General features: G+C 41.2%; 1 protein-coding gene across 1 annotated transcript in view; it reads right to left on the bottom strand.

Moving 5' to 3' along the window:
* Positions 1-26,439, bottom strand: part of Adamts12 (ADAM metallopeptidase with thrombospondin type 1 motif 12) — a 120,984-nt gene that overhangs the window by 57,065 nt on the left and 37,480 nt on the right. The window contains exons 10-13 of the mRNA XM_059276743.1: positions 21,635-21,755; positions 12,558-12,802; positions 11,345-11,483; positions 2,602-2,728 (exon numbers count right to left, since the gene is read on the bottom strand). Coding sequence (XP_059132726.1) covers positions 2,602-2,728; positions 11,345-11,483; positions 12,558-12,802; positions 21,635-21,755 — 632 coding nt within the window. The remainder of the gene's footprint in view (positions 1-2,601; positions 2,729-11,344; positions 11,484-12,557; positions 12,803-21,634; positions 21,756-26,439) is intronic.

Here is a 26,439-nt window from a genome sequence, read left to right on the forward strand (position 1 = left end):
GAACTAAAGCAGTTCAGCTGAGACCATTTCGGGTGAAGGCTCAGAGGATTTCAGTCAGAGGATTCGTGGAGTTGGTGAGGTAATAGGTGGTGGGTGTGGCTTGCTCTGCTTCTCTGATCTTTCAGCTTTTACCCCAATATCTGGTACCAGGAGTTTTATTAAAAGACCATCTAAGATTCAAACAACAGTAATGTCGTTTCCTTAAGAAGTAAATCCCTTTAAGCCCTTTATGAATTTGCACAAAACTTAGATCTTAGACTTTCCTGGTTGCTTATCAATTTTCACTTTGTTGGTATCTTTTGTTTTCCTGTCTTCCTCCCTTCCTCCCCCTTCCCTTCTCCCCTGCCCCTTCCCTCCCTCCCTCCATCTTTCCTTCCTTCTTCCACTTCCTTCCTTCATTGCTTCCTTCTCTTTCCTTCTTTCCTTCCTTTCTTTTTTGAGGGGGTACGTCTTACTATACAGCCCAAACCACCTTCCAGCTCTTGTCTCATCCTCCTCCTGTCTCCTGAGTCTTGGGATTACAGGTGTGTGAAAGACCCTAACTCTTCAGGCTTACACCCCCCCCAAGCCCCAGGAGAATGAGGAACTAAAAAGCTAGTTCCAAGGGCATCCTGACTCAGCCACCCCTGCCACACTGTAACCATGTAAAGAGATTTCTGTTAAGAGATGCACTCAACTGTGACTGAGATAATTGCAAGTGTTCCAGGAAAGACCACTGTAACTTTTGTGTAACTTTCACTCCCACCCTGATACCCCCCTTGAGGTTTTGGGAAGAATGTGCATGCGGACCTGACTGTACTCACCCTGTGATCAGGCCATGATCTTGTGAAATTAGCCTCTAGACATAAATCAATCGAAACGAAATTGTATAGGAATTGTAATCTTATGGCTTTTGTAGGTTTTTCCTTTAAAAGCACCCATGTGGCTGCAGTAGGCACGACTCTTGCTCTCAGGACAAGAGTAGCCCAACTGTACAGCCCCATCAATAAACCTCTTGCTGCTTGCATCAACTGGACCGGAGTCTGGGTTCTTGGGGCGCCCACCCGAGAAGGTAGTACCCTGGGTCTGGGGTCTATCAGTGTGTACCACCACACCTGACCCATATGCGACTTGTTACCTTTGCTAAACATTTTAGTCTGTATAATAAAATAAACAAATATAGCTATAAGAAAAGGATTACATGTACATAGCACAGCAACAAAAATAATTTTTAAATAAATTTTAATAAAACCAACTAGCTGGAGTCAAGTAATCATCATATGTATTTAGCACTGATTTTAAATATATTGTGTGTTGCATGTGCATATATATTTGTATGTGCACCTATTCTTGGATATAAAATAAAGGCAAACTTTTTACTTCAGAGGCAGAAGAGAAGATGCAATTGGATTTATTAACATCCTCTTTTGAAGGCTGTGCAATTAGCTTGAGTGTGAACCAAAGCCAATGCAGACTTGACCTGTTAATGTTGTTGATCTTTAGCAACTGCAAGTCGGACCTCTGGCATTAGCCATATGTAGAAATAGCCTCAAAAGAAAAGAAAAGAAAAACCTAGTAGTACCTTAGGAAAAGGTACCAGCAAAGGGAAACACAGCTTAAACTGAAGTAAAAACCTTAAAGGATCTGTCAAAATGCTCGGGCTTTTCTCTTCTTCCTCAAGTCTAGTCTTCAAATTGGTTAGAGGGAATTGGAGGAAATTATGTTCCCAACAGAGCAGCAGACTCTGGGGTATAGCTATCTCCCCAGATGTGCTCATACAGATGTGCTCACCCAGGCAGCATTGCAGACAGACAGATCATCTGCTCCCAGGAAAACCTGACTCTGGATGTCACCTTTGCTCTGGCTGGGACTGCGCAGTGGCTGTCTGGCACCCGGCTGTCCTGGCACCCTCCCATTCTGGCTGCCATGGCTGCGTGATTGACTGCATGACAGGGGACTGTGCAGTTGGACCATTTCCAACTTTAGCTGTGGATCAAAAACTTCCATCTATCAGCTCAGCTTAAAAAGCATGGCAGGAGAAAAAAAAATGCCCTTTTACTGTACTCTGGAATGCTTCTCTCAGATACAAGAGATGATGAGATGCTAGTCCACTATAAAGCCCCAGGAATGGGAGGGATTCTGTGGACAGCAGCTGGGAGACCAAGTCCTGGGGGAAGCTCTTGACCATAGCCCCAGCCCAGACAACAGCCTGCACTCTAAGTCCCCTCTTTGAAGAAGCCTGAATTAAGAGTGGACATGGTCAGTTCAGAATACTAGTATGTGAAAGTTCTATATCCAATAGGGACATGCCCTTGGAGAACCAAACCCAGTAGTTAAACAACTCCTGGGTGAATGCTGTGTACATTATCTTCAACAGTTTGCCATTGAATCTTAGCAAATAAAAACAGAGTGCCTCAACGTTGTGAGAAGAATTGCTCTCTGGAAAGAAAATGTCCTCACAGCTTGCCACAGACTGACAGCACAACCACAGAAACCTTTCACAGCTTCCTTCCATTAACTTTAACAACACAGCTCACAATTACCATGGAGCACTGGAGCACTATTAAATTAGCGGTCTGGGCAGATGACACACAAGTTCAGCGTCCTGTAATCAAGGGTTACCTGGGTGGACAATCCTTTTCATAGCACGTCTTCTGTCTCCCACTGGGCTGTGTTTCTGGGTTACAGAAAGTAGCTTTCACTATCCCATGGCCCTTCTTGACACAGTGAGCTGTCTGGCGACGGATACCTGGGGAAGGAACCACACATGTTGAATTCTGAACCCATGCTAATCCTATTGTACAAAAAGCCCAAGTCCTCAGCGAGGGCATGAACAGAGACTGGAGTTGATGGTTCCAGCCCCCAGACATTGGAATGACCTCTCAAATCACTGCAATCACTGGAGTCTTCCTACCTGAGAGGCCAAACATAGCAGAGATTTTTTTTTTTATCCTTTGTATACCTTGTACAAATGTCTGTCTCACACAGTCTGTGAGCATGATGAAGTGGTAGAGCTTACTACACTAGATGGAGAATGGCTTCTCACATTGAAGAAATATCTCTATGGACTGAATGAGTGCCAGCTCTCTTCCCTTCTCCAATCAAGGCCAATCCAGTTTAGCTTCCTGAGTTTATGGAGCACCGACTCTGCTGATTCCTTTCATCTCCTCCTCTCGTGGGCTGCTGTTGTTTCCTCCTTCCAGACCTGCTCTGTTCCTCCCAGTTTCCTGCTCCGAACTTCTGAAAGTGATCCTACAGATACATGTGGTTTCCATCAAGGTCTGGAAATTGGGGTGCTATCTTTTTGTCTAAATGCTTCTTCTCCTAATTCTTGTTTCCCTCACCTTCCAGTGTTCATGGGCATTATTTACCTTCCTTGATTTCTCTAAGCCCTACCCATACCTGTGAAAGTAGCCAAGGTAGTGAGTTCCTGTGTGCCAACTGTTTCCTACTGGGGTCTCAGAGTGATATTATCTCCTTTACAATAATGAACTTAATAGTTTAGAGTAAAAACTGAACGCTTAGACTATCACTCCTCAGTGGTATACTCATTAGTCTGGAATCCAGTTTTGGAATAGGGGCAGCTCTTTTTAACATAGGCCATTGTAAAAGCTCTAGTGGAGAGGTTAGAATCAGGTCATGAGTAATTACTATGATGTAACACTGCAAATTCAGAAAGTGTGAGCTTAGACTGTATCTGTGGAAAACAAATCCATGGCTTTTCATTTCTTCTTCTTCTTCTTTAAACCAGACACTGCTCCCAAAGAAATTTTACTAAGTAAGGATGCCAATAAATAGTAACAGTTATTACTATTTGTAAACATTATAGTGTGTGATAATATTTGTGCGATGTCCTAACACTACATTGTTTCTAATCTGAAGATATTTACTGGAGACTTCTACCTCAAAGGTGGAAATCAGACCCACGAGATGGTTCACTGCGCTGGGGCACTTGCACCTAAGCCTGACAGCTGGAGTTTGATTTCCAGGGGCCACATCGAGTCAGAGAAGTGACTCCTGTCAGTTGTCCTTTGACAACCCGCAATGGCATCTGTGTGCCTGCACACACACACCACACACACACACACACACACACACACACACACACGCACATACACACACATGTGCATACACCACACACACACAACACACACACACACACACACACACACACACACACGCGGGTGCGCACACACGCATACACACACATACACACACACACACACGCACACACACGCACCACACATGCATACACACACATACACACACATGTGCATACACACACACACACACACACACACACACACACACACACTAAATGCTATTTCCAGAAGATGGCGAATTCCTTTGTAAATACTCGATAAATTGTGCTGGATATTAGTGGTATAAGGCCAATTAAGTGCCTTGACTTTAAAACTGTAACCCTGGTTACAACTGATTCGCTTGGAAGGAAAGGTGCCTTGAAAGAAGGAAAAGGTAAGTTACTCACGAAAAACAAAAGTGCAAGAACAGTGACACTGTTTGTTATCGTCTCAACTTAATATTGGGATTTTTAAAATAGAGCCTGTATGTTAGTTTATTTAAGATATTTTTAAATTAAGAATTCAGTTTAGGATGAGTTAGGTAAAACAACTGAGAACTTAGCTTTGCAAACAAGAGTGCAGCATTTCCAAAATGACAAAACTTAAAAGATTAAAGAGGCCTCAGGCAGTGACTCAGCACATCATCTGAATGGACCTGAAGTAGTATCAGCTCGGTCTTTGAGGTGCTGAATAAGATCTCTTTCTTTACATCTACTCTAGTGACAATAGTATCAGTACAAGGTAAAGTTCACATTATCACATAAATTATAATTCTAATGCTCCATCTAAAGTGATGTTAATAATGTGAAGTGATGACAATTTTGTAAATCAATAGATTCATCACTAAAAAGCCATGAATACCAGCACACAAGAATAACACTAACTTCACAGGAAGAAGGGAAGGGTAAAGATTGGATAGCCATTTATATAAGTACAACTTATTCTCCCAACTTTCAACTTCAGTTCCTGTGAAATATTGATCTCATTTATTTTCTTGGCTCCCTTAGCTGCTCTGGCTCTGTGCTAGTTGACCAATGAATTCATATCTAACTACCACAACACAAAACTCAGTCAAGGAAAGCTTATATCCCACCACTACTAGTGTGTGTGTGTGAGTGTGTGTGTGTGTGTGTGTGTGTGTGTGTGTGTGTAATTATCCTCACAACACTCTCTACTAATATATATATATATGTTGCTGGAGAATTTCTCTCCAGCTCCCGCCACCAAGTCCCGCCAGTCCCAGAGCCCACTTATAAAATAAACACACAGACTCTTACATTATTTAAACTGCTTGGCCATTAGCTCAGGCCTGTTATTGTCTAGCTCTTACTCTTATATTTAGCCCATTTCTATTAATCTTTACTTTGCCACATGGCTCATGGCTTACTGGTACCTTACATCTTCCTTGTCCTCATGGCGGCTCGCAGTGTCCCTCTCTCAGCCTTCCACTTCCCAGAATTCTTTTCCTTGTCCCGCCTATACTTCCTGCCTAGCCAATGGCCAATCAGTGATTTATTTACTGACCAATCAGCAACACACTTGACATACAGACCATCCCACAGCACTTCCCCTTTTCTTTTCTTAAAAAGGAAGGTTTTAACTTTAACATAGTAAAATTACATATAACAAAACAATTATCAAGCAAGAATTATAGTTACAATATTAAAGAAGAGATCCTATCTATCTTCTATTTGTAAGTTTAAGGTTTTATATCTAACTTATCTTTTATTATAACTAAGGAAAATTGTAAGTATCTAGTCTTTAACCACATCAAAGACCTCAGAAGGATATAACACTGCCTGAGAAATGGGAGAAGGATGCAAGCAACTTTTAGGAGTCTTGTAGGGTAGACAGAGACAGCTGGCAGCCTGGACAGTCATTCAAAGTTCTCTTGTAAAGTTGGGGCATCTGTCTTCAGCCCACAGGCCTAGAGTCTCTTATTCACTTTTCTCTGTGTCCTGTAGAATGTCTGGCAGTTTTCTCTGCAAAGCAGGAACCTGAAGGACCATTTTGTCAAGCAAAGTTCAGTGGTCACCTTTGTATGGGTCCTGCATGTCCAGTTGATCAGGCAGTCCAGGCAAGAACAGTTTCTTGCCCAAATGGCTATTTTTGTCAAGGTGAAGATAAACTCCGTATGGAGTGTCTTCGATGCCCATCCTCCTCTCTGAAGTAAATCGGTGCTGTCAGGAGCAGACATGTCTCACTGTCCAGAAAGTCTAAATTTTTAAAACATTTTAAATGCCATATTCTGTAGGTCTTTGAAGTGTTTGAAGACTACCTATCTATCTGAAATATAACTATGTATACCTAGAAGACTTAACTAACATGGCTACAAATATGATTATCATAGATGACTAATTATTAATCTATTTTTTAATTATCCATTATAATTTTAAATGAGTTACATAAACATAATACTTCAAACAAGAATAGAAATATATATACAGTATAACAAAATTAAGTTTAAACTTGTATCAATAAACTAAAATCTATAGCAATGTAAAACATTTTAAACAAGTTGTTACTCTTTAAAAGTAGGTTCATTAATCTACCCTTTCATCCTATCATATCTAAACTATCCCCCTTTTTGTTTTAGAAAGAGATTGTATTTATAATCAACCTGATTTAAATAAAAATATTGTTTTTTCTCTGTCCCACACCAGAGGGCTCTTCTGATTTGGGACACAAGAATCTCTTAACCATTTTTTTTTTTTTTGAGCAATATGTCTGGGTTTAGAGGGGGAGTGAGCCAATTCCATCTCTAAAGCCAGCTTGGTATATTTGGGAATTTGGGCGTAGCTTCTCTTACTACTTCCTGCTGGAGGGGGGCGCTGTATCTTCTGGAGACAGAAAGAAAATTTTAGGATCATGGAGTAGTCCGTGAGGCTGTATCGTCTGAGCCAGTTGCCTTGAAACAATTCTGGATGTTGAATCATCTGGGCCATGGTGTCATTGGAGACCTTTCAGGGGGTCTTGGCTGGTCAAACCTGATGTATCTTAATCTGGAACAAATCCATAGTCTCTGGCTTTCTGTGGAAACAAGAGCAGAGACTCTTTTCCAAAGCAACATATCCTTATATCCAAATTTTGAAGTCAAGGTACCTTTAAAATATACATTTTGGCATAACTCAACAGCTTTTACAATCAAATGTTTTTCTGCAGTTACGAATATCAAAGAGAACATAATCCAGATTCTCTGTGTGGTAGTCATCTTTACGTGGCTTATTTTTTTATATTAGCTTGAGCTTATTCCTTTTAAACTGCAGCCTTCTAAGCCTGAAACGGCGCAGTGGCTGCTGGCTCCGCCCACCTCAGCTTCCCAACATGGCGGTGGTCCGCTTTCCGTCAGCTCTGGGAGCCATAACTCTCAGAAATAGTGGGTCTACACTTTTACCAAAGCAGCGTGCAGCCCAGAAACCTCTTTTTTTTTGTTTTGTACTAGCAAAGGCTAAATTCACCACACAGTTTAATGTGCTACTTGCAGAGGCCTCATTCCTACCATACTGCAGGTCGAGAGCGCACGCTAGGAACCCGCCAGTAGCTCAAACCGGCAGCTGCCGCTCATTTGAGAGAGACAATTAGGAAGCTGTTTTTAGGTCCGTTTTAGAATCTTTTTTCTAAGTTTTTAGGTGGAAATTCTTGCCACCACGTTGGACGCCATTTGTTGCTGGAGAATTTCTCTCCAGCTCCCGCCACCAAGTCCCGCCAGTCCCAGAGCCCACTTATAAAATAAACACACAGACTCTTACATTATTTAAACTGCTTGGCCATTAGCTCAGGCCTGTTATTGTCTAGCTCTTACTCTTATATTTAGCCCATTTCTATTAATCTTTACTTTGCCACATGGCTCATGGCTTACTGGTACCTTACATCTTCCTTGTCCTCATGGCGGCTCGCAGTGTCCCTCTCTCAGCCTTCCACTTCCCAGAATTCTTTTCCTTGTCCCGCCTATACTTCCTGCCTAGCCAATGGCCAATCAGTGATTTATTTACTGACCAATCAGCAACACACTTGACATACAGACCATCCCACAGCATATATATGTAGATATTATATATTATATGTTAGTGATATTATATATTATATATAGAGAGAGAGAAGGAGAGAGAAGAGAATGCTCTCTATATATACTATATATAACATATATTCATGGGTTATCAATTTTCTCTAAAGACACTCTGATCACTGAAGGTTTTCAGATCAAGGTTGAACATACAATTTGAGATTGGGATATAGAGGAGACTTAATTCATCCAGTCCACTTAAACCTGTTTCTATACACCTATAACTCAGTTTTCTTCCTTTAGATGATTGAACCTCAATTCCATAATTCATCTTTTCCAAAAACTTCACTGACTTGTTATTGACTTCAACTATTGATTAGACATGAGTTAATATGCTTCATTTTATCATTAGTCATTGCTAACACCTTTACATATCCCATCAGTGAGTCTCAAAGCCAATACCATTTTCCCCATTGGAATGCCAGGGACTTGATTACATAATTTCATAAACTGATTGGTATGTTAGAGGAAACTTTGAAAAAAAGGTGTGTCAGTTTGTTCAAGTAAAAGAATTGACTATGCTTGAAGAATGTTTAACAGTGTTGGGGAGGGGGAATGTTTCTATCCTGTGAAGGAAGCAGTCACAAAATTAAGCAAAATTGGTTTTCTAGCTCGATTGTGATTTCCTTCCTGTAGCCACTACATGTAAGTCAGGTGAAGCACACAATTAAAGAAAACCAGAAAAGCCTACAAAATCTCACAACACCTAATGGCTAACAGGAAAAGCAGGCATTTTCACGGAGCACATTGACTGAACATGTCCCAACTGAGAAACAGCATGCAACTGTAATATTGGAGAACAAAAGCAAAGCCTTATAAATAAGAGAGAGCTTAATCTCCGTAGGCTGAACAGGGTTAAAAAAAAGCAGTGGGACTTGGGAGACCAGCAGAATAAGAGACCATTAGATCAGCCACCATGTTTGGTGAGGTACAGCTGAAAAACCTACTAGATCTCCTTTCAAGCATGCAGTAAACTATACATCCTTTTCACTCACTAGCACATGTTAAACTTGCCTTGATAAATAGTTTTGTTATCTTTATGAAGTCTTTCATTAAAAAGTATCTTAAAAGTTTTGTTTGAACAGGATGAAACAAAACATTCTCCAGTTTTAACTAACCACTGTTTCTACTTGGGAGACACCAACTTTAGAGATGTCAGGGATGCGGCTAGATTACAATGTTTGTGTGGTACCCACCCCACCCCTGGTTTTATGTTCCCCTCCCACCTTTTGGTCCCTTGAGTTTTCCATTCTTTTCCTATTTTACTCTGTATTTTTATAATGTGAGAAATGTGAACTTAAAGATAATAACAAACGGCCACTGAATAATTCAGTGTTCTGTCTCCTGTCTTTGCATTTCACATTGTGTGCACTGTGTGAATATTAGTGTCCTATCCTCTGTGTATCCTGACTATTAAAGTAGGTAGCCATGATTTTCTCTGCCAGAGTCAGGGATCTCCATGGAACGGCAATAGGCAATACAGTGAATCTCACATGGTCACTATGAGCAACCCACTATGGCTTTATAATCAGAAGGACGTTTACCCCACCTGGCAGGGGTGGTGCTGAAGGATCAAGTTTCGACAAAACCAAATGACTAATGGACTTCAGTTAAGGATGTTCTCTTCCCTACCTAACTTCAGATGTAGCTTAGCTCTTTGTCTCTGATGCTCTGAAATACTGCACCTGGGCTGGTTCTGTCTTGAAAGAGAAGAGGGTGGAAGAGGATCTGCTTCTCTGTGGAGGCTCTGGTTACTAGCACCAGGTAAGTTTCATTATGTGCGGTCTGGGACAAATAATTTAAGTGTAAAGTTTAAACATGAGCTTCCCTGAGAGCTGAGAGTAAGAGGGATCACAGGTTGAAAATGTACTTAGAGCTACATTCACAGTGACTTCATTTTTCTCATGAATGATCCTCAGGGAAAGTGTTTTATACCCCCCCATTTATTTCCTGCTACAATTGCTTTGCTTCTCTGGGAGCCTGGCCCATCCTGGGACACAGGCCAGGGCAATGCTAGAGGCAGCCATGGGAATCAAGGACTGATTGTCTACAAACGCCCATGTAACAGTGGCCAGGTTCTGCCATTGACCTAGATTGATTTCTAGTTTAACAATTTCCAAACCTTATATGTGTACACATGCATGATCAAAATACACACACACACACACACACACACACACACACACACACACACACACACACACACACGGAGTTCTCAAAGAGTAATAAAATATAGTAAAAACGAACATTTTAGGGGCTAGAGAGATGGCTCAGCCTTGTGTGTTGCTCTTGCAGACAACCCACGTTCAGGTTTCTACATCCGCATCAGGTGGCTCACAACTGTCTTACAGCTGCAATCCCAAAGATCCAACGCCTCTGGCTTCTGCAGGCACTTGCACAAACATGCATATGCACCATTTCCACATACACACAAAAAATAAAAAAAATTTTAAAGTAGACAGTTTATTCTTATGAGCTCTAAAAGCTGTACCTAGTTGCTGAATTGGGGAAAAGAAGGATTGTTTATGAGCTAGATTACACATGACCCAATTTTCTGATCCTGGACCAGGATTCTATGATGGCTTCTTGAGAGTAGGCAAACAAGGAAAAAGATCAAGCAGAGTAAGGAGGACTCCCGTGGAGGAGAAGAAGGGCTTCCTGGCGCATTCTGTCCCCCATTTTCATTTCTCTTGCTTCATTTTACACCTTGAATGTCTGCTGTGCAAGTTCTGCTCATTCTCCAGGCAGTAGATCCAGGAAGGAGGCCAGAAGTTTCAGAACAGACTCAAGTGTGGTCCGAAGACAGGCACAGAAACAAAGCTTCCACATATCCCATTATTTTAAAAACTCCTGAAATGAGCAAGAGCCCAAATACCAACAGGCCTGGCTTCTGCCTTCATGGGTCTTGGCAAAGCGCATCCATCCCTTAGACCATGTCTGTGCTTTCCAAGCGTCCTCCTGTGTCTTCCTATTTCCCAGTCTCCCTTTGGGGTGGGGTGGTACCCATATGATGGAAGCAGACCAATGAGATGCAAGCAGAATACCCATTCCTTTAAGCCACACCCCCTCAATTACATTCACTGCCCAAAGTGGGTCTCTGGGATACGTCTGTGAGACTCGGAAGATTGGCAGGCACAGAAAGAAAACCACTGGCTTAGGTCACCCCTTTGGCCTACTCTAAAGGTGGCAGGTTTTCCGAGTGAAAGCAACTCTTTCTCACCTGTCCCACACGTTACACTGCATTCTGTCCAGCGGCCAAACTGCCAGAAGTACAGCAACTTCTCCACATCATTGTCAAGGCCATCTTTCCGGACGGTGTACTCATACTTGATACCAGGGTTAGTCACCTGGAATAGTAGCTAACATGCGAGAGAGGCGTCATGTCAAACTGTCATGAGTATAGATTGCAATCCAGTCATTTAAAAATACTACCTAGAAGCTAGGGAGATGGATATGTAGGTGAAGTGCGTACTGTGCACTCATGAAGAAGCCAGGCACAGGACATGTACTTATAATCCCAGTACTATGGAAGCAGAGATAGGATGGCCCTGGGGTTTGCTGGCCAGACGGTCTAATTGAGTCGGTAAGCTCCAGGTTTAGTGGGAGACTTGTCTCCAAAAAGTCAAATAAAATAAGGCAAGCAGTTGAGAAACATAGCCCAAATGACACTGACCTCTGCGCTATTTGCACACCTGCATATGCGTGTATATACATAAACACATGTACACAAAACATTACAGAAGTCTCTCATTTAGAAGTAGTTATAGAAGTACGTATTATAATGGGTGCCACTAAAGGGGTTTTCGCTTTTAGTGGGGGACTGACTTTATTTTATAGTAGTTCTGGGACAAAAAAAAATGTTCATGGAAACCTTGCCCTCCATCTTCTAAGAGTCTTCTGCCTTCTGGCTCTGAATTGGCCTCCATCTGGGTTTAGAATGTGGCTAAATCTAACTCAGTTGGACCATCTCTCATTCCCAACTTACCTTGACCCACCCAGTACAGTCATCCCATTTTCTATAGTTCCATGCCTAATAAAGACAAAACCTTTGATGCACGTGTTCTAATGTGAGGCCTCCTTGTTCTAAGAGTTGCACTAAGGCAAAGACTACCTGACAATATAGGATGGTACATCAGGTTATCACCACTGCTGGGAAACCACACTGAGGACACTAGACACATGAGGAAGAGGTCAGCCTGAGAACTAAATTCAAACCTCCCAATGGATGGTTTGAGGTCCTGAATTTTGTTCCTGGGGTTTCAGTAGTTCTAAAGAACCAAGAAGAAAATGTACAAATATCTTTCTCCCTTTCTGTTCTTTGTTAAGGAAACTAATGATTCACAGTTAATGTCCACTATTAAACAGCTTGGGAAGGGAATGAGAAGGATACTACTGAACACACTGGTCAGCAGCTCCCGTCTCTTCAGAATTACCTGGATCCACACTGACTCGTTGGTGGGGCCTGGAGCGATCAGCTTCTCCAGATCTCCTTTCCTATCATACTGGAAGACAGTCCCTGCCAGTTTATAGTTTCCATTCCACTGGATAATAAACCCTCCATTGAGGTAATACTTTTCTGGATCTTCACTCCTAATGGCCAGGAAATTTCCAGCTGCTTTGATTTCCATCACCCTTATATCCCTCGCCCCTTTGGGAATAAGTCCGATGTCAACATAACCTAAGGACAAAAGAGACAATAATGAAGGAGGCGTGCTGGCTTCTCAGCTGCTGCAGTCCACCATCCTCTTCTCAGCATCTCCATCCTTCGGTGCCCATGCTGAGTGGCCACGGGGATGAGCAGAAGCACCAACTATGAACTAGAAAGAGATAAGCCAGGAGCAGAATTCTCAGGAGCTTCAGGACTGAGCATGTAAATAGCTTGGTGAAGATAGGTGAGTGATACAGATAGGACCCTGAGGATTTATGGTTGACCCAACATTTATTTTTCTGTGATTCTATGTGAATGGTTCAAACTGTCTGAGTTCCAAGCTAGTTTCCCACTGGCATTCCTCTCTCCCTCTTTTATTCTTGCCTAGCTCTTCCAAGCAAGGCACAGGCTACATACTTTTCTTCCTCATCATCACCATTGAGTCAAAAATAGATTCTTAGATATAATTTAACCCAAGCTGCCGTTCATTAAGAACTTCTGGAGGGAACCTTGAATTGATTGCCACCTGGCTTTGCTTCAATCAGCCCATGATGAAAACCTAAGTTCTGAGCCCTGCTTCCTACTCCATTGCACAATTCTATTCATTAGGGAGCCTTCTCTCCTCATTTTCTCCAATGTTCTGCGAAATTACAAATTTATAACTTATTTTCAGTGCTCTCATCTGGGCTTCTGGAGGAAAAACACATATTTATTTTAAAGTATTGATCAGCTCGAGCTGCCGTCTCCTGTTCAGTGGTTGTCATGGTAGGAGGCACACAGGTGAGAGAAGAAATGGACATTTGGGGGTTGCCTCTATTCAACAGCTTGTTACACTCCCATGTTTACGCTTGCTAAGAACTATGACTTCAGAGGATGGAAGCAGCATGGGCTTTAAGATGGCCTTGTGTTCAGGTTGGTACGTTATCTCTGTGAATTTCATCACTTCATCAAACTCCTTTGAATCTCTTCTGTACAAATAATAGGAACTGAAGGATGATGGATGGGGATTCTCTCTGATCTACCATTCAAAGATTTCATTTTTTTTTTCTAGGCTGTTTTTAAAGCATCGATCATCCTATTAATTCTTCATGGGTGCTCGTGCATTTGGTGTGTGTGTGTGTGTGTGTGTGTGTGTGTGTGTGTGTGTGTACAGGCTCACGTACTGTGGGCTTGGATTCCAACAGATAGGCTCAGGGAAGTGATTGATCCTAAGAGTTCTAACCTAACCTGATGGCATTGTCAGGCTGCAGTAAAAAGTGGGAAGTAGGGGCTAGCTAGAGCTTGTAGATCACAGTGGGTGTACTCTGGAAATCTGATCATCATATGATTAACAGTTTCTGCCACATGTTTCTGTTGCCATGAATGACATTCTGCCATTTGGGGCCCAGAAACAGGGGAGTCTGCCAAGAATGGACTGAAATCCCTAAAACCCTGAGCCGAAATAAATTTTTCCTCCCTTAAGTAGTTTTTTTTCAGGTATCTGTAATGGTAATGCAAGGGTGTGACTCATACAACTTCATCCCTGTCACCTGAACACACCTAGGCTTCTTTTCCCCTGTAGTCAAACTCCAGCTGAGTCTTGCAAGAGTTAGTTCAATTCCATTTGGCTTTCATGCACTTGTCCACTACAGCTCATTAAAACCACTAATTCAGGAAAAACATTTATCACATGTAATTAGAACTAATGAGAACTTGAAAAATACCTTTAGGGTATTGCTCTCTGTAACAATTTTCTGATTTAGGATACTACATGCCTTCACACTGCAGAACTCAGCAAGGAAACAAAATAGCATTAAATATTATGTCTACCACCTTGTTCCTGGCTTTAAATAAAAAAGGAAAAATACATAAATTGTGGTGATATTTTATCTGTGCTTTAATAAATAAAGCTTGCCTGGAGATCAGAGGAAATAGCAAGCCATTTTAAGTAAACAAAGACAGTCAGGCAATGATAGCACACACCCTTAACCCTATGGTGAGTTCAATGCCACACTGGAAACAGAGCCAGGTGAGGTAGCACTCGCCTTAAAGTCCAACACTAATTAACCATGAAGGTCTGTACAGACAGACAGGAAGTGACAGAGCTAGGCAGGAAGAGGGAGTGATGTAGCTGGACAGAGAGAGCAAATCAGATGGCAGAACAGCAAGGCATATAGGCGTAGGTAGAGAGGAAGTAACTCACATTTGGAAGCTGCCGAGTTGGTGAGGTAAGGTTAGCTGTGGCTTTCCCTATTTCCCTGACCTCTCCCAGGCTTTCACCCCTATATCTGGCTCCATGTTTTTATTTAATAAGAACATTTAGAAATTCATCTACAATAAATCATTTTTAAGTTTGATTTTTTTTATTTTTCCACATAAGAATGAAATTTCCAAAATGGTAAATAACTATCACAAACTGAAAACTGAGGGCTACTAAATGTAGAATAGAAACTCTTAGTGATTTATTTGTACTTCTTCTCAATACTTGGAAACAGAAAAGGGATTGATAAGTATAAATTCTCTTGTATCCTCTCCATAATAAACATCCTCCACATAGAGAAAAGTGGAAAATATAATCTGACCTCAAAGAAGAAGTCTCTGGGTCCATGGAGACCACTGAAGAACTATCTATCACATCCAAGTGTACAACACTCAAGGCCCTTGAGGATATAGGGTAGAAAGTCTGCCGCACTTCTGAAGACATTGCTATCTAACATGTCATCTTTCTGAACTGTTTTTGCAGTCCACATAGGGAAATAGAAGGATCTGATTCACTGGCATTCTTGGTTCCTGATCATTGTCACTTCTAGTAAAGAGCTGCTCATAAAGCGGTCACACGACTAAGCCTGGGTAAATTTCCTACAGTGGTTTGCTTGTCTTTTATATGATTAATGGTGTCTGCTAGTGGCAACCAAAACAATGTTCACCAGTGGCCTAATACTCACGATTTATGTGAGGGACTTCCTGAAAAAACATTGAATTTTTAAAATCCATCTTTTGATTCCTCACTTGAGAGCAGTGGCATGGAGGTGTCTGGCTTAGATACAGTTCTGTGTTTAACATGAGCCACAGAATGGGAACTACACAAAAATTAATGTTCTTAAAAAGGGTTTTTGAGAAGCTGATTTGCTCTGCCCTAGATTTAGAGTTTTAGTCTTAATTATTTCAAAAGTGTGACAATCTCATAATACTCGGTGAGACATCGGAAGGAAAGGTAAGAGAGGGGACAGAAATTGGTAGTGACTTCCTGTCCTTACTTTTAGAGCAAAGGATACAGTCTTCAATCCTGGAAGGATTTTAGGTTGGATACGAAAACTCTAGAGTGTCTAACTACTCTCTCTTTCTTCCCTTCCATACCTACCTAAGGCTTCCTAGGAGAACACAACAATATAAGATAGTCTCCAATCTCCATTGTACTTTGGTTCTACAATAGTCACACCCTCTTACCATCGAGTACTACCTCCTCCCTCAAATCCTCTCAGGAATGTTTTCTTGTGTGATTCTCCCATCTACTTGCATTCCTTGTCCAGGCTCTTATTACCTTAACTTGGATTAATGTTGTGGCTGGTAGCACTGAGTTCATCTGTATCAGGCAACTTTATATGTTGTCAGAGAAGTCTATTGCTGAGATGTTGAAGTCATAGAGCTGTGTCTGTTCTCCTAAGTCAACAGCAAACACATTGAGCTGTATGGTACAGCATGTCAGTAACTTTGAGTCTTAAAGCAATGTGAGTGCTTCCTAAAAGCATCTCCCACCAACCCTGCTCAGTAGATATGTTACTTATTCATACACTGTTACATCTTTCCTCCTCCTGGCTGTGCAATGGATGTTCTTGGAAGGTTCCACTCATTCAAATCTTCAGAATATTCATTGTTGTAGTACTGGACAGATAGCAACAGTACAATCAGTTGTCAATCTCTAATTACTCCCAACAAATAAGATGAATAACAGAGACTAGTGAGACACTTCTGTGAGAACGAAATGCAAGACTGCTAGTAGGTGGGGTCTGGTGGGATCTGGTGGGATTTGGGATGCCAGGTACACATGTCATTCCAGGATGATGCTATTATTATATGGCAAGAATCTCCCATTCTAAACATATGGATGCTGGCATCAAGAGTAGACTATGGAACAGCAACTTCCTTTGTCGTCTTTATGCTTTCTAAACTGCAGAATATTATTTTTATTTACCATGCTTATTTATGAAAATGAAATTATAAGTGAGACGTATTGGGCAGAGAAAAACTCAGTTAATGTAAATACTGTGTTTAGAGTTATATAATGTTATTATATGCAACAAATTACTAAACTGATATATATATATATATATATTAGTATATGTATAGGGTGTGTATAATAAAATTTCATTTTATGGTAACTGCTTTAGTTTAAAAATTTTAAGATGTAAATCTAAGAACATACTGGTTACGATTAAATAAAGGAGGCAGGAGTCAAGGCCAATCTTGTAGACACTGAGTTAAGGGACCCATTTAGCCCTATGAAAGTCACAGGGTGCTCAGAGATGGTGGCCCCTCGTTCCCAGCAACAAGATCAAACAGGTCAGTACAAGCAAGGCCAGAACTTAAGTACAGTGGTTGCAGCTTGAATAGAAGTGTAGAGAAGCTAAAGGAGAGAGAAACAGTCCAGAGTGATGATTCTTAGAAGTCTAAGAGGCTGAACAGTGTCAGAAAAGAGCAGCTGAGTTTAAAGACAAAGTAGATATGGAACCTGACAGAAGAGCTTAAGCAACAGAAACAAACCTGAGGACATTGGACTACAAAGGGTCTAGGCCTGTGAAAATGGGCCACAATCCTGGAGAGATGGTTCAGCAGTTAAGAGCTTATGCTGACCTTCAGGAAGGCCTGAGTTTGGTTCCCTGAAGCCCTCTTCTGGCCTCTGTGGACATAGCACACACACACACACACACACACACACACACACACACACACACACACAAACACACACACACACACGACTGAAAACCAAAAGTAAATCTTTTTTTTTTTTTTAAAGAAATTGGGCCATAAAAATTCATGATTACGGTTAGGATAAGAATAATAAGCCTGGGGAACCTTTGGGAAAAAAAAAACAGCTTAATGATCCATAAACCTCCTTCTGGAGCAGAAATATTGTTTAATTTCCACTTACAGGTCAAATGCCAGCATGGCATCTTTGCCCTGTTCCCTCACTGGTATCAAACGAAGGCACCTGCAGAGGGAGTCACTGTTATGTTCATTATTCTTCAACAGATGCTCAATTGTTTCTCAGGTAATGAGTAAACTAATGAGCAAGTCAGGCAACTTCTTTATTATATGCAGTTTTTATTATGTTTATTATTTTGTATTATATGTATTATTTTATGTATTGTTTATCATATGTATTGTATGATACTTTGACTTAAGTTCTTACAATTCCAGACACTTCCAATCACAGTAATCATGGAGCTACCTCTCAATGTTAATAGTTTTCTTTTTCACCAACAATGAGAACTAAAGCTACTATGAGGCTTTATAAGAAGGAGGAGTCCTTATATACCCCAAATCTAGCACTAAGTAGAGGTCAAGATGGTACAATCTGACACATGGCATCAAGTCTACTGAATAAGATTCCTTTCCACCGAGAAAGATAGGAATTTAGTTGTTAGGTCATCCCAAGGAGGCAACAGACATGGACACCTTTTCTTGGAGATTGTGTGATTTCAACACAAAAATATCCACAGACACAATCAACTCTGAGGATGTCAGGACTACAAAGAGAAAAAATGTCACTCAGGGTCAGTAGGGACTTCAGAAGTTGAGGTTTGGGGGCTGGCTTCATAGAGGCTAATGGTGATCTAGACTCCAACCTCATTCTTGCCTCCTGAGCTATTTTAATTCTGCATCATCCTTTCTCTTTCTTATGAGCACTGAAACAACAGATAAAGGAATTTGGCCAATATTTCATCCCTCCATAGCTGAAGGTAGTAGCAGCAACTGTCCCTCCAGTGAGAAGGAAGATAGGGAGGAAGAGGGTTGGGTCTAATTATTATGGACATTTTAATTGGAGCCTTTTAAAAAACTTAAACACCTTTAAAAGAACTTTTGTAAGAAGAGTTGTGAGTACAAGTAAAACTCTGAAGTGACCAATACCCGAAAGAGCAGTTTTGCTTTAAAAGAGTTAAGGCACCAGTGCAAAGTAATCAGGGTGAACGAACCGACTTGGATATCCCCTCATCCTAACTTAGAACAGCCAATGGGCTGCTGTCCTTTATTGGCAAAAGAGTTTGGAATCAATCTTAAGAAAAGTTAATTTTACCTAAATTTATATGAGCACTTACCAAATTCATACTCCAGATAGAGATTATGGTCGTCTGAAGTTGAGGAAGGCAGAGACAAAGACCAGAGACAATTCTGTTCTTAGTTACTAATTACATTAAATTTAAAGAATAAAACATAAAATGAGACATGGCAGCAGCATAGAATAGCTTGAGAATAAATATAGAGAACTATATAATGAATACAGCTCCCTCTCTAGCTTTGAACTTCAAATGAATCTCCTACACAAATTGGCTGTAAATGCATTCCATCATACTTTAGCTGCATGACTTTGCTTCATTTGCATGGTGGAATAGTGGTAGGCAGTGCCTTTTTATTCTGTGTCAAACTTCATTAATCATGAAGCGAAGATGGAATCTGGTAAGTACCCTGTGGTCTATGGATACAGACCTTACTACATGCTGCAATCCAGAGCAAAACTCTGTGTACTTTCCCTACGCACTAAGAAGAGCAGGATTAGAGGTCTACGAGAAATCTTCAGGCATGGGCAGTGTAAAGCTGACACCAATTCATGGGTGCCAAAGACCACTCAAGTGCTTCAAGCTGCAAATTGCAGAAAGAGAACTGAAATCACAGAGACTCAGAGAGATGTCAAATGCATAGTGATAGCATGTGGCTAGAGGTATTGGCCAAGCTATTTATTCCTGCCTTTTCTCATCCCCAAGACTTTTCTCATCCCCAAGAGACTAAAGAAGAAGGAAAACAAACAAGAAAATAAACCAACAGCAGAAGTAAAGTCCAATTTCCTAAGATATAGAAGGTCAAATAGAGAAAATGGGGGAACAACTCAGGACATCATGTAAGAATTATAGCATAGCAGAGAACAAAGCTACAAATCTTTATGGAGAAGTGAACTGAGGTTAGAAGAAGAAAAATAGGCTGTTAATGTGGCTTGTTACAATTTAGATCAATGTGACCACATCGAAATAATAGAAAATATCTATAAAGTTCCTTTGTTTAGATATTTGAAAAAATAGCCACCACAAGATGCTTAATCATAAGTTTGACACTTACTGAATTATCATTTCCACCCTCAGTAAATAATTAGAAAGATGTGTTTCATCCATAATAAAGCTATCAGTGAAGACAGGAAATGCAATCTGCCAGTGATATTACTAAAGGGCAGGGCAAGACTCATTTCACAATTTGACCTTAATCAGTCAACAGTCAAAAATGAAAAGATAAGGACAGAATTTAGATAAATTTAGGCTATCTGCTGGTATGTTTACAAGGCGGCAATGGTTCATGTAATCAATTGAAGAAAACACCCAATACTCTTGGAATCACACTTAAGCACTTCATCCTGCATACTAAATACATCTAGGAGTGAGACACTGCTTTATTGGGACTCAGAAAATCAGTGCCGTTTTGTATCTGAAAGTGACCACCATTTCCTATTCCGAGGCTACCTCTAGGCCACTGGCAATGCTTCTCTTCAAGGATCTACTTCAGTACTGCATGCTACACTGCTGTGCCCAGCACCTATACTTCTGTAGAACCTGGAGAATGAATTCCCACCACACGCTGATCAATGGAAACCACCAGATATCATCCCACCCCTTCACTCTTCCAGTGGGAAAATGCAAATGTACAAGGTCTGTGGCTGAGCACCAGTTTGGTGACCCATCCTTTCTCAGATGCTTTCTCCTCTTCAATGTCTTACTGATGTTTCCCAGGACCTCCTGTCCCATAAATAATTATTTATATTTGAATTCTTGTTTCAGAGTGTATCTGGGAAATCTCAATTAAAATACTCTGAGTTTTCTTCATCTTTTTCATGCTTAAGACTTTACCAACTAGAGATCATGGCTGGTACCAAGGTAGCATGAGAACTACTGTTCATGGAGGTAAATGAGCATGGGTCACAGCTCATGTGAGGTGAGGATGGAGTCTCACTATACCCTCGTAGGCTCACAGTAGCTCAAAAGGCTGCTCAAAGAAGAAATCTTGTAAGGTCTAAATATAGGAAAGGAATAGCCTGGATAAAGCGGGGGTGGGGGTGGGATGCTAGGTAGAAGAACTTCCCCGAGACTCATAAGGGACCATTGTGTGGGATTCACAGGCTGGAGATGTGAAGCATCTCTGTCTTGCTTCTCCTTTGATCCTCAAGGCACACCTCAGTACTGCTGCCTTCCCACCTGTTCCATCCTGGCTTCCCCATCCTCACATACAGAATCCATTCGTCTGTGTGTGTGTTGTTCACAACCAGCTTTTGACCTCATCTGTCTCCCAGCTTTTGGTTTATTCCAATGTCACTGTCATTATCCTGCTGCTCCTATGATGCATATTCTCAAGGAGGATGCTCTCCTAGGCACCACGCTGCTATCTGTTGCCTGGAGCAGCTGCCATCAGCCCTTTCAGGTCAGTGTGACACTTCCTGTATTTTCTTAGCAACCAACGTTGTTCCTGTAACTGCAGAGGGAGCGGATTCCTTAGTGGTGAGAACTATATTCTATTTTGAATTTTTTTATAAGCTATTTTTGAAATAAAAACAAGGAAATTAATTTTTTTTTTTTTTTGGCTTTCCCAAGTCCCTAGATACTTCAGTTAGTTGGGTTTGTTTATTACCAGATCCTTCCTTCTGTCGAAACAGCTTCTTCACAGTCTGACAGGCAGAGCCATCTCCAAGGCACACACCACAGCGATCCTCAGTAGCATTGGAGTCAATCTCATAGTCACAGCCGACCCTCTGTGGGGAAGAAAAAGCTGGAATGAATAACATAGCCGGGACACGTCATACCTGCCTTTACCTGTAACTTCTTTTTTCCCACTTTATTAATCATAAGCCTGGGTGCTTGTTTCCTTTTCCTGGTGGCAGGCACAGGAATAACCAAAGCACCCCACTATTGACAAAAGAAATAGAATCATCCATCCACAGCCATGGGATATGTGTGGCCTCAAGACAATCAACATCACAGATGCTCAAATCCCTTATACAAAGGGCATAATGTTTGCACATAATCTATGCACATCTTCATGCTTTAAATCATCTCTACTCTAATCATAACACTCAATACAAAGGCCATACCTACCAGAAAATCAGGTAGACTGCCTGCAGAACTTCTATGTTCCCCCCAAACCCAATCCTCCCAGTCTAGTCCCTAGCGCTGCCACAGAACACCAACTACAGGCTTCCCTCACCCCTGCCCACATTACCCATGGATCCCACAAACCATCTCCTCCTAATCTCCCCCTCTCCACTTGGTGCTTTGTCCCAGACCTCAACTCCAGCAGTCACCCTCTGCTGACCCAAGGGCAGCTCCTCCCAGGGCAACAAATAGACAGAAGGAAGACCCACACCTCTCCTACTGCTCCTGAGATCCACCCCTCCCTCAGTCTCATCCCCAGCTCTGTATATGGAAACCTGCTGTGGTCTCCTTCCCTCTCTGACCCCATCCCCAAGGAATCACAAAGACCTTCTCCTCCAACCTTCCTTCCCCAAACTCATCCCAGTTACCCAGTCTCCAACACCGGCAGGCAATCCCTGTGGACACACCAGCAGAACAGGCCAGGAAAGCAGGTAACACACTGCCACACACTCTCTAAAAATCCAGGGAAGGGACAGAAAGCAAGGAGCAAAACACTCACCCAACAAAGATAAATCAAGAAATCAGCAACTAGACCTATAATCATCCCAAACCTAGATACTGAGATGCCAATGTAAAAACATAATCAAAACCAGCCAGGGCAATATGTCTCCACTAGAGCCCAGTTATCCTACCACAATAGGCCCTGAGTATTCCAACATGGCGGAAGCACAAGACAGAGACCTTTAAACAACCTTTATGAATATGATAGAGGTCCTTAAAGAGGAAGTGAATAGATCCCCTAAAGAAATACAGGAAAACACAAACAGATAGAAATAAATAAACAGTAAGGAATAAATAAAAATGGTCTCAAGACCTAAAATTGGAAATAGAATCAGTAAAGAAAACACAAAGTAAGGGAATTCTGGAACTGAGGGGATGGGAGGGGAGGAGAAACTGAGATCAGATGAGGGAGAGCAAACTATAATCAGGATATATTGTATGAGAAAAGAATCTCTTTTCAATAAAAGAAAAACCATTTAAAAATTACCCAATACAATATAAATACCATATAATTAGTTGTTATATTATATTATATGTGTTATAACATATATATGCTATACTATATACCATATTTTCCAAGGAACAATAACAAGAAAAAAATTTCTATATGCTTATTTCAGACATTTTTCCTCAAATGTTTTTGATCTAAGATTCGTTGAACCCTTGACTATAGCATTCATGGAGACAAGGGTAGCTGTACTTACTTAGAAATGGGAAATGCACAGTTATTGAAGCTTCATGTTCCCCTTGGTCAGAGTTAAAACTGAGCACAGTATGAAATACCCAACTGTAAACTGGAGTTGGTGGAGCAGCAAATCGGTGTAGATGGGCACCTCTGCAGTCCTTCTACTGACATTCCCCAGGGATGATGCAACTGCTCAATCCCTTCACATTTCTCATTAGAGTTATTCTTTCTGGTTCTTGACTCAAGGTAGTAGGTCAACCAGCAGCCATTGGAGGACTCGAGCCTGTAGCTGAGATGATACCAGACCAGGGATGGATGGAATCTTTAACCTTGGGCATCATCATCAGGCCCTTCAGAGCCTCCCCATGACCCCTGCACCAGTGCACCGCACCCTTAGCAGTATGAGACCTATCCCATGTCCTTCTCTCCCTCCACCTTTGGAGGGTGACTTAGCTGTTCCTCCTCTTCATTAAACTCAATGTTGTTCCTGTGCTCTGGATCCAGTCCATTCCGTATTCTGCACAGTGATCCTTCTGAACCATCTTTCCTTCACTTCCTATTTATTTTGTTAACATGGTCAAATCTTTCTCACTCTAAAATTTCCCAGAATGGAAAGGGGACATGATGAAACTTGGGGTTTTCTGTAGCACCAAACCCCCAAAATCATGTCACTGAATTTGAAAGTTCATGAAACATGTGAATTTCAAATAAGCTTCTCTGTTTCAGGCTTTCTTTCATGACAATGTGGGGGAAACTCTACCATAGTCCTTAATTTTCTTTCATGTTGGATATAAGAATTGTGCCCAGATAGATTACTCTTCTTCTCACAGACAGTTTTCTTCTCATTTTAAGTCCACCTCAAATCTACTGGAAGGAAGAGAGGTTTGAAGCTTTATACTCTTGGCCAGTAGAGCATCATGAAAACCCACTGACATCAAATCCTCAGGTTAACCACTTCAAATTGTCTTGTAGGTGCAAAGGCTCTTTGTTACCTGACTTAGTTGGGGAACAAAAAGCACTAAGAGATTTTCTGAAAAGCAAAACTTAATTATACAAGTCACAATGGAAAGAAGAATGTTCGAGATAGATGTTTGCACTGGCTAGAAATAAAATGCCAACCCTTACACAAGTGATATGTTTATGCCAACCTTGTGCACTCTCTAATAAGCTGACCTTTATAAATCATATTCCCAGTGACCTTCATTCTTCCACTGATTTGGAGTGAGCCAGGGAAACATGTTCTGAGACATGTTGATTTTAAAGTGTTTTACTTAATCTCTACCAACAGAGGAATGCTTTTACTGTGAATAATAAAGTAAGACAAACCAAAAATTAAATATGAATCCTTCAAGCCCATGTCTCTCTACTTGAGTGGTTGCTTATGTTTCTCCAGCAACACTAGCTTACATATCTAGGGGACAAGACTTGGAGAGAAGAGACCTGAATACTTCCCTAGTGTATTATGTTATGGCACATAAAATGGATTCTTGAGGAGACCTTACTTTCTTAGTTAGCTTCAGATGTCAACTTGACACAGCCTAGAGTTATCGCAGGTAGGGAAATGGTAGGTTATCTCAATTAGGGGGCTGTACCCATAAGATTGGTCTGCGAGCATGCCTTGTTGCATTTTCTTGATTGATAGTTGATGTAGAAGGACCCAGGTCAATGAGGGAAGAGCTATCTCTTGTGCTACTGAGGTATAGGAAAAAAATGTTGGCTAAGCACAAACTTCAGGAAGCAAGCCAGCTTCTGCCTTGACATCCTACCTTAGCATCCTTTAACTATGGACTGTAACCTATAGGCTGAAATAAACCTTTTCCTCCCCAAGTTGTGTTTAGTCATAGTGTTTATCACAATAACAGAAAGCAAACAAAATCTCTCCCCCAATTTGCTTCTCCTATGAGATAAAAACTAAATAAAGTGCCTAATAGGTCAGTTCTCCTTGCTGCAGATAAGGCAAAGGGATGGGTGGGCTCTGAAGAGAAAAAAATACATTTGAATCTGACAGCATGTACTTTGGAAACAGAGCCTTTTGTTGTATGGCCTTTCTGTTACCAGTGGAATCAGATATGGCTATGGTGCCACTAGCAAAAGTGCATAGTGATTTCATCATGACCCTTCTCTGATTCCATCATTGGAAAATGGATAGTCACCCTGGTGGGTAGTGTTTTTGAAAAACAATCAGAACCACTTATAACTCCCATTCTATCAAGTTTTGACCCGCAGTGCAGATACATTATCCTGATCACTAATCAGGGAGAATAGGTCCCTAATTCACCAGATGTTTAGCCTTCCATACGCTGAAAACTAATGGCAATCTCACCATCTTCTTTTTCTTTTTAGCATTATTTTGCATTGCAAGTTCTCAAATTGAGAACTTATATACCAACTGGCACCACGGCCTAAGTCACCTTCAATGTCATCATTTTTTTTTTCAAAGTCCTTGGAAGCTGTAGAGACTAGAAGGATGCTTATTCTCAGATGTTTTTGTTCCCAGTCAATGAAACTTTAAGTATGAAGGCAGGCCAGAGCTATACTTAGTGGAAGAGAACAGGTAAAGGATATTGCCACTTAACGAAAGGGACAATAGCATAAAGCTTTCCTTGCCTTAATTTTTCAAGGTTGGTTCTTGCTGAAGATCCAATGATGTGCACTCACACATGTTGAAATCTTTACCTCTGGTACCTGTGAATGTGGTCTTATGGAGGAGAGAGGATCATTGTGGATACAATCAAAAGAGGAAGTGGTTATATGGGGCTACAGTGGCTCTAACCCCAGTAGCTGGTACCCCGATGAAGATGCAGACACAGACACACAGAGTGAAGACAGCTCTAATGAAAGTGGAGACAGAAAGTGGAGTGAGGTAGCTGAAAGTCAGAACTGACATGGGGTGCCAAAGTCTTCATTAAAGGCTTCAGAACAAAGAACAAGGCCATGTTCACACTTGATTTCAGACTTCTAGCATCTAGAATTCTAAGACAATATGTTTCTCTGGTCTTAAGTCGCCGAGCTGATAGGAAGCGGTTTATGATAGCCCTACTATAGTTTTACTTTTCCTCTTTAAGGTGTAGTTCAGAGAGGCTAAGTAGTTTCCCCAG

The sequence above is a fragment of the Peromyscus eremicus genome, chromosome 11, assembly GCF_949786415.1.
Source record: "Peromyscus eremicus chromosome 11, PerEre_H2_v1, whole genome shotgun sequence".
NCBI classification, from domain to species: Eukaryota; Metazoa; Chordata; class Mammalia; order Rodentia; family Cricetidae; genus Peromyscus; species Peromyscus eremicus.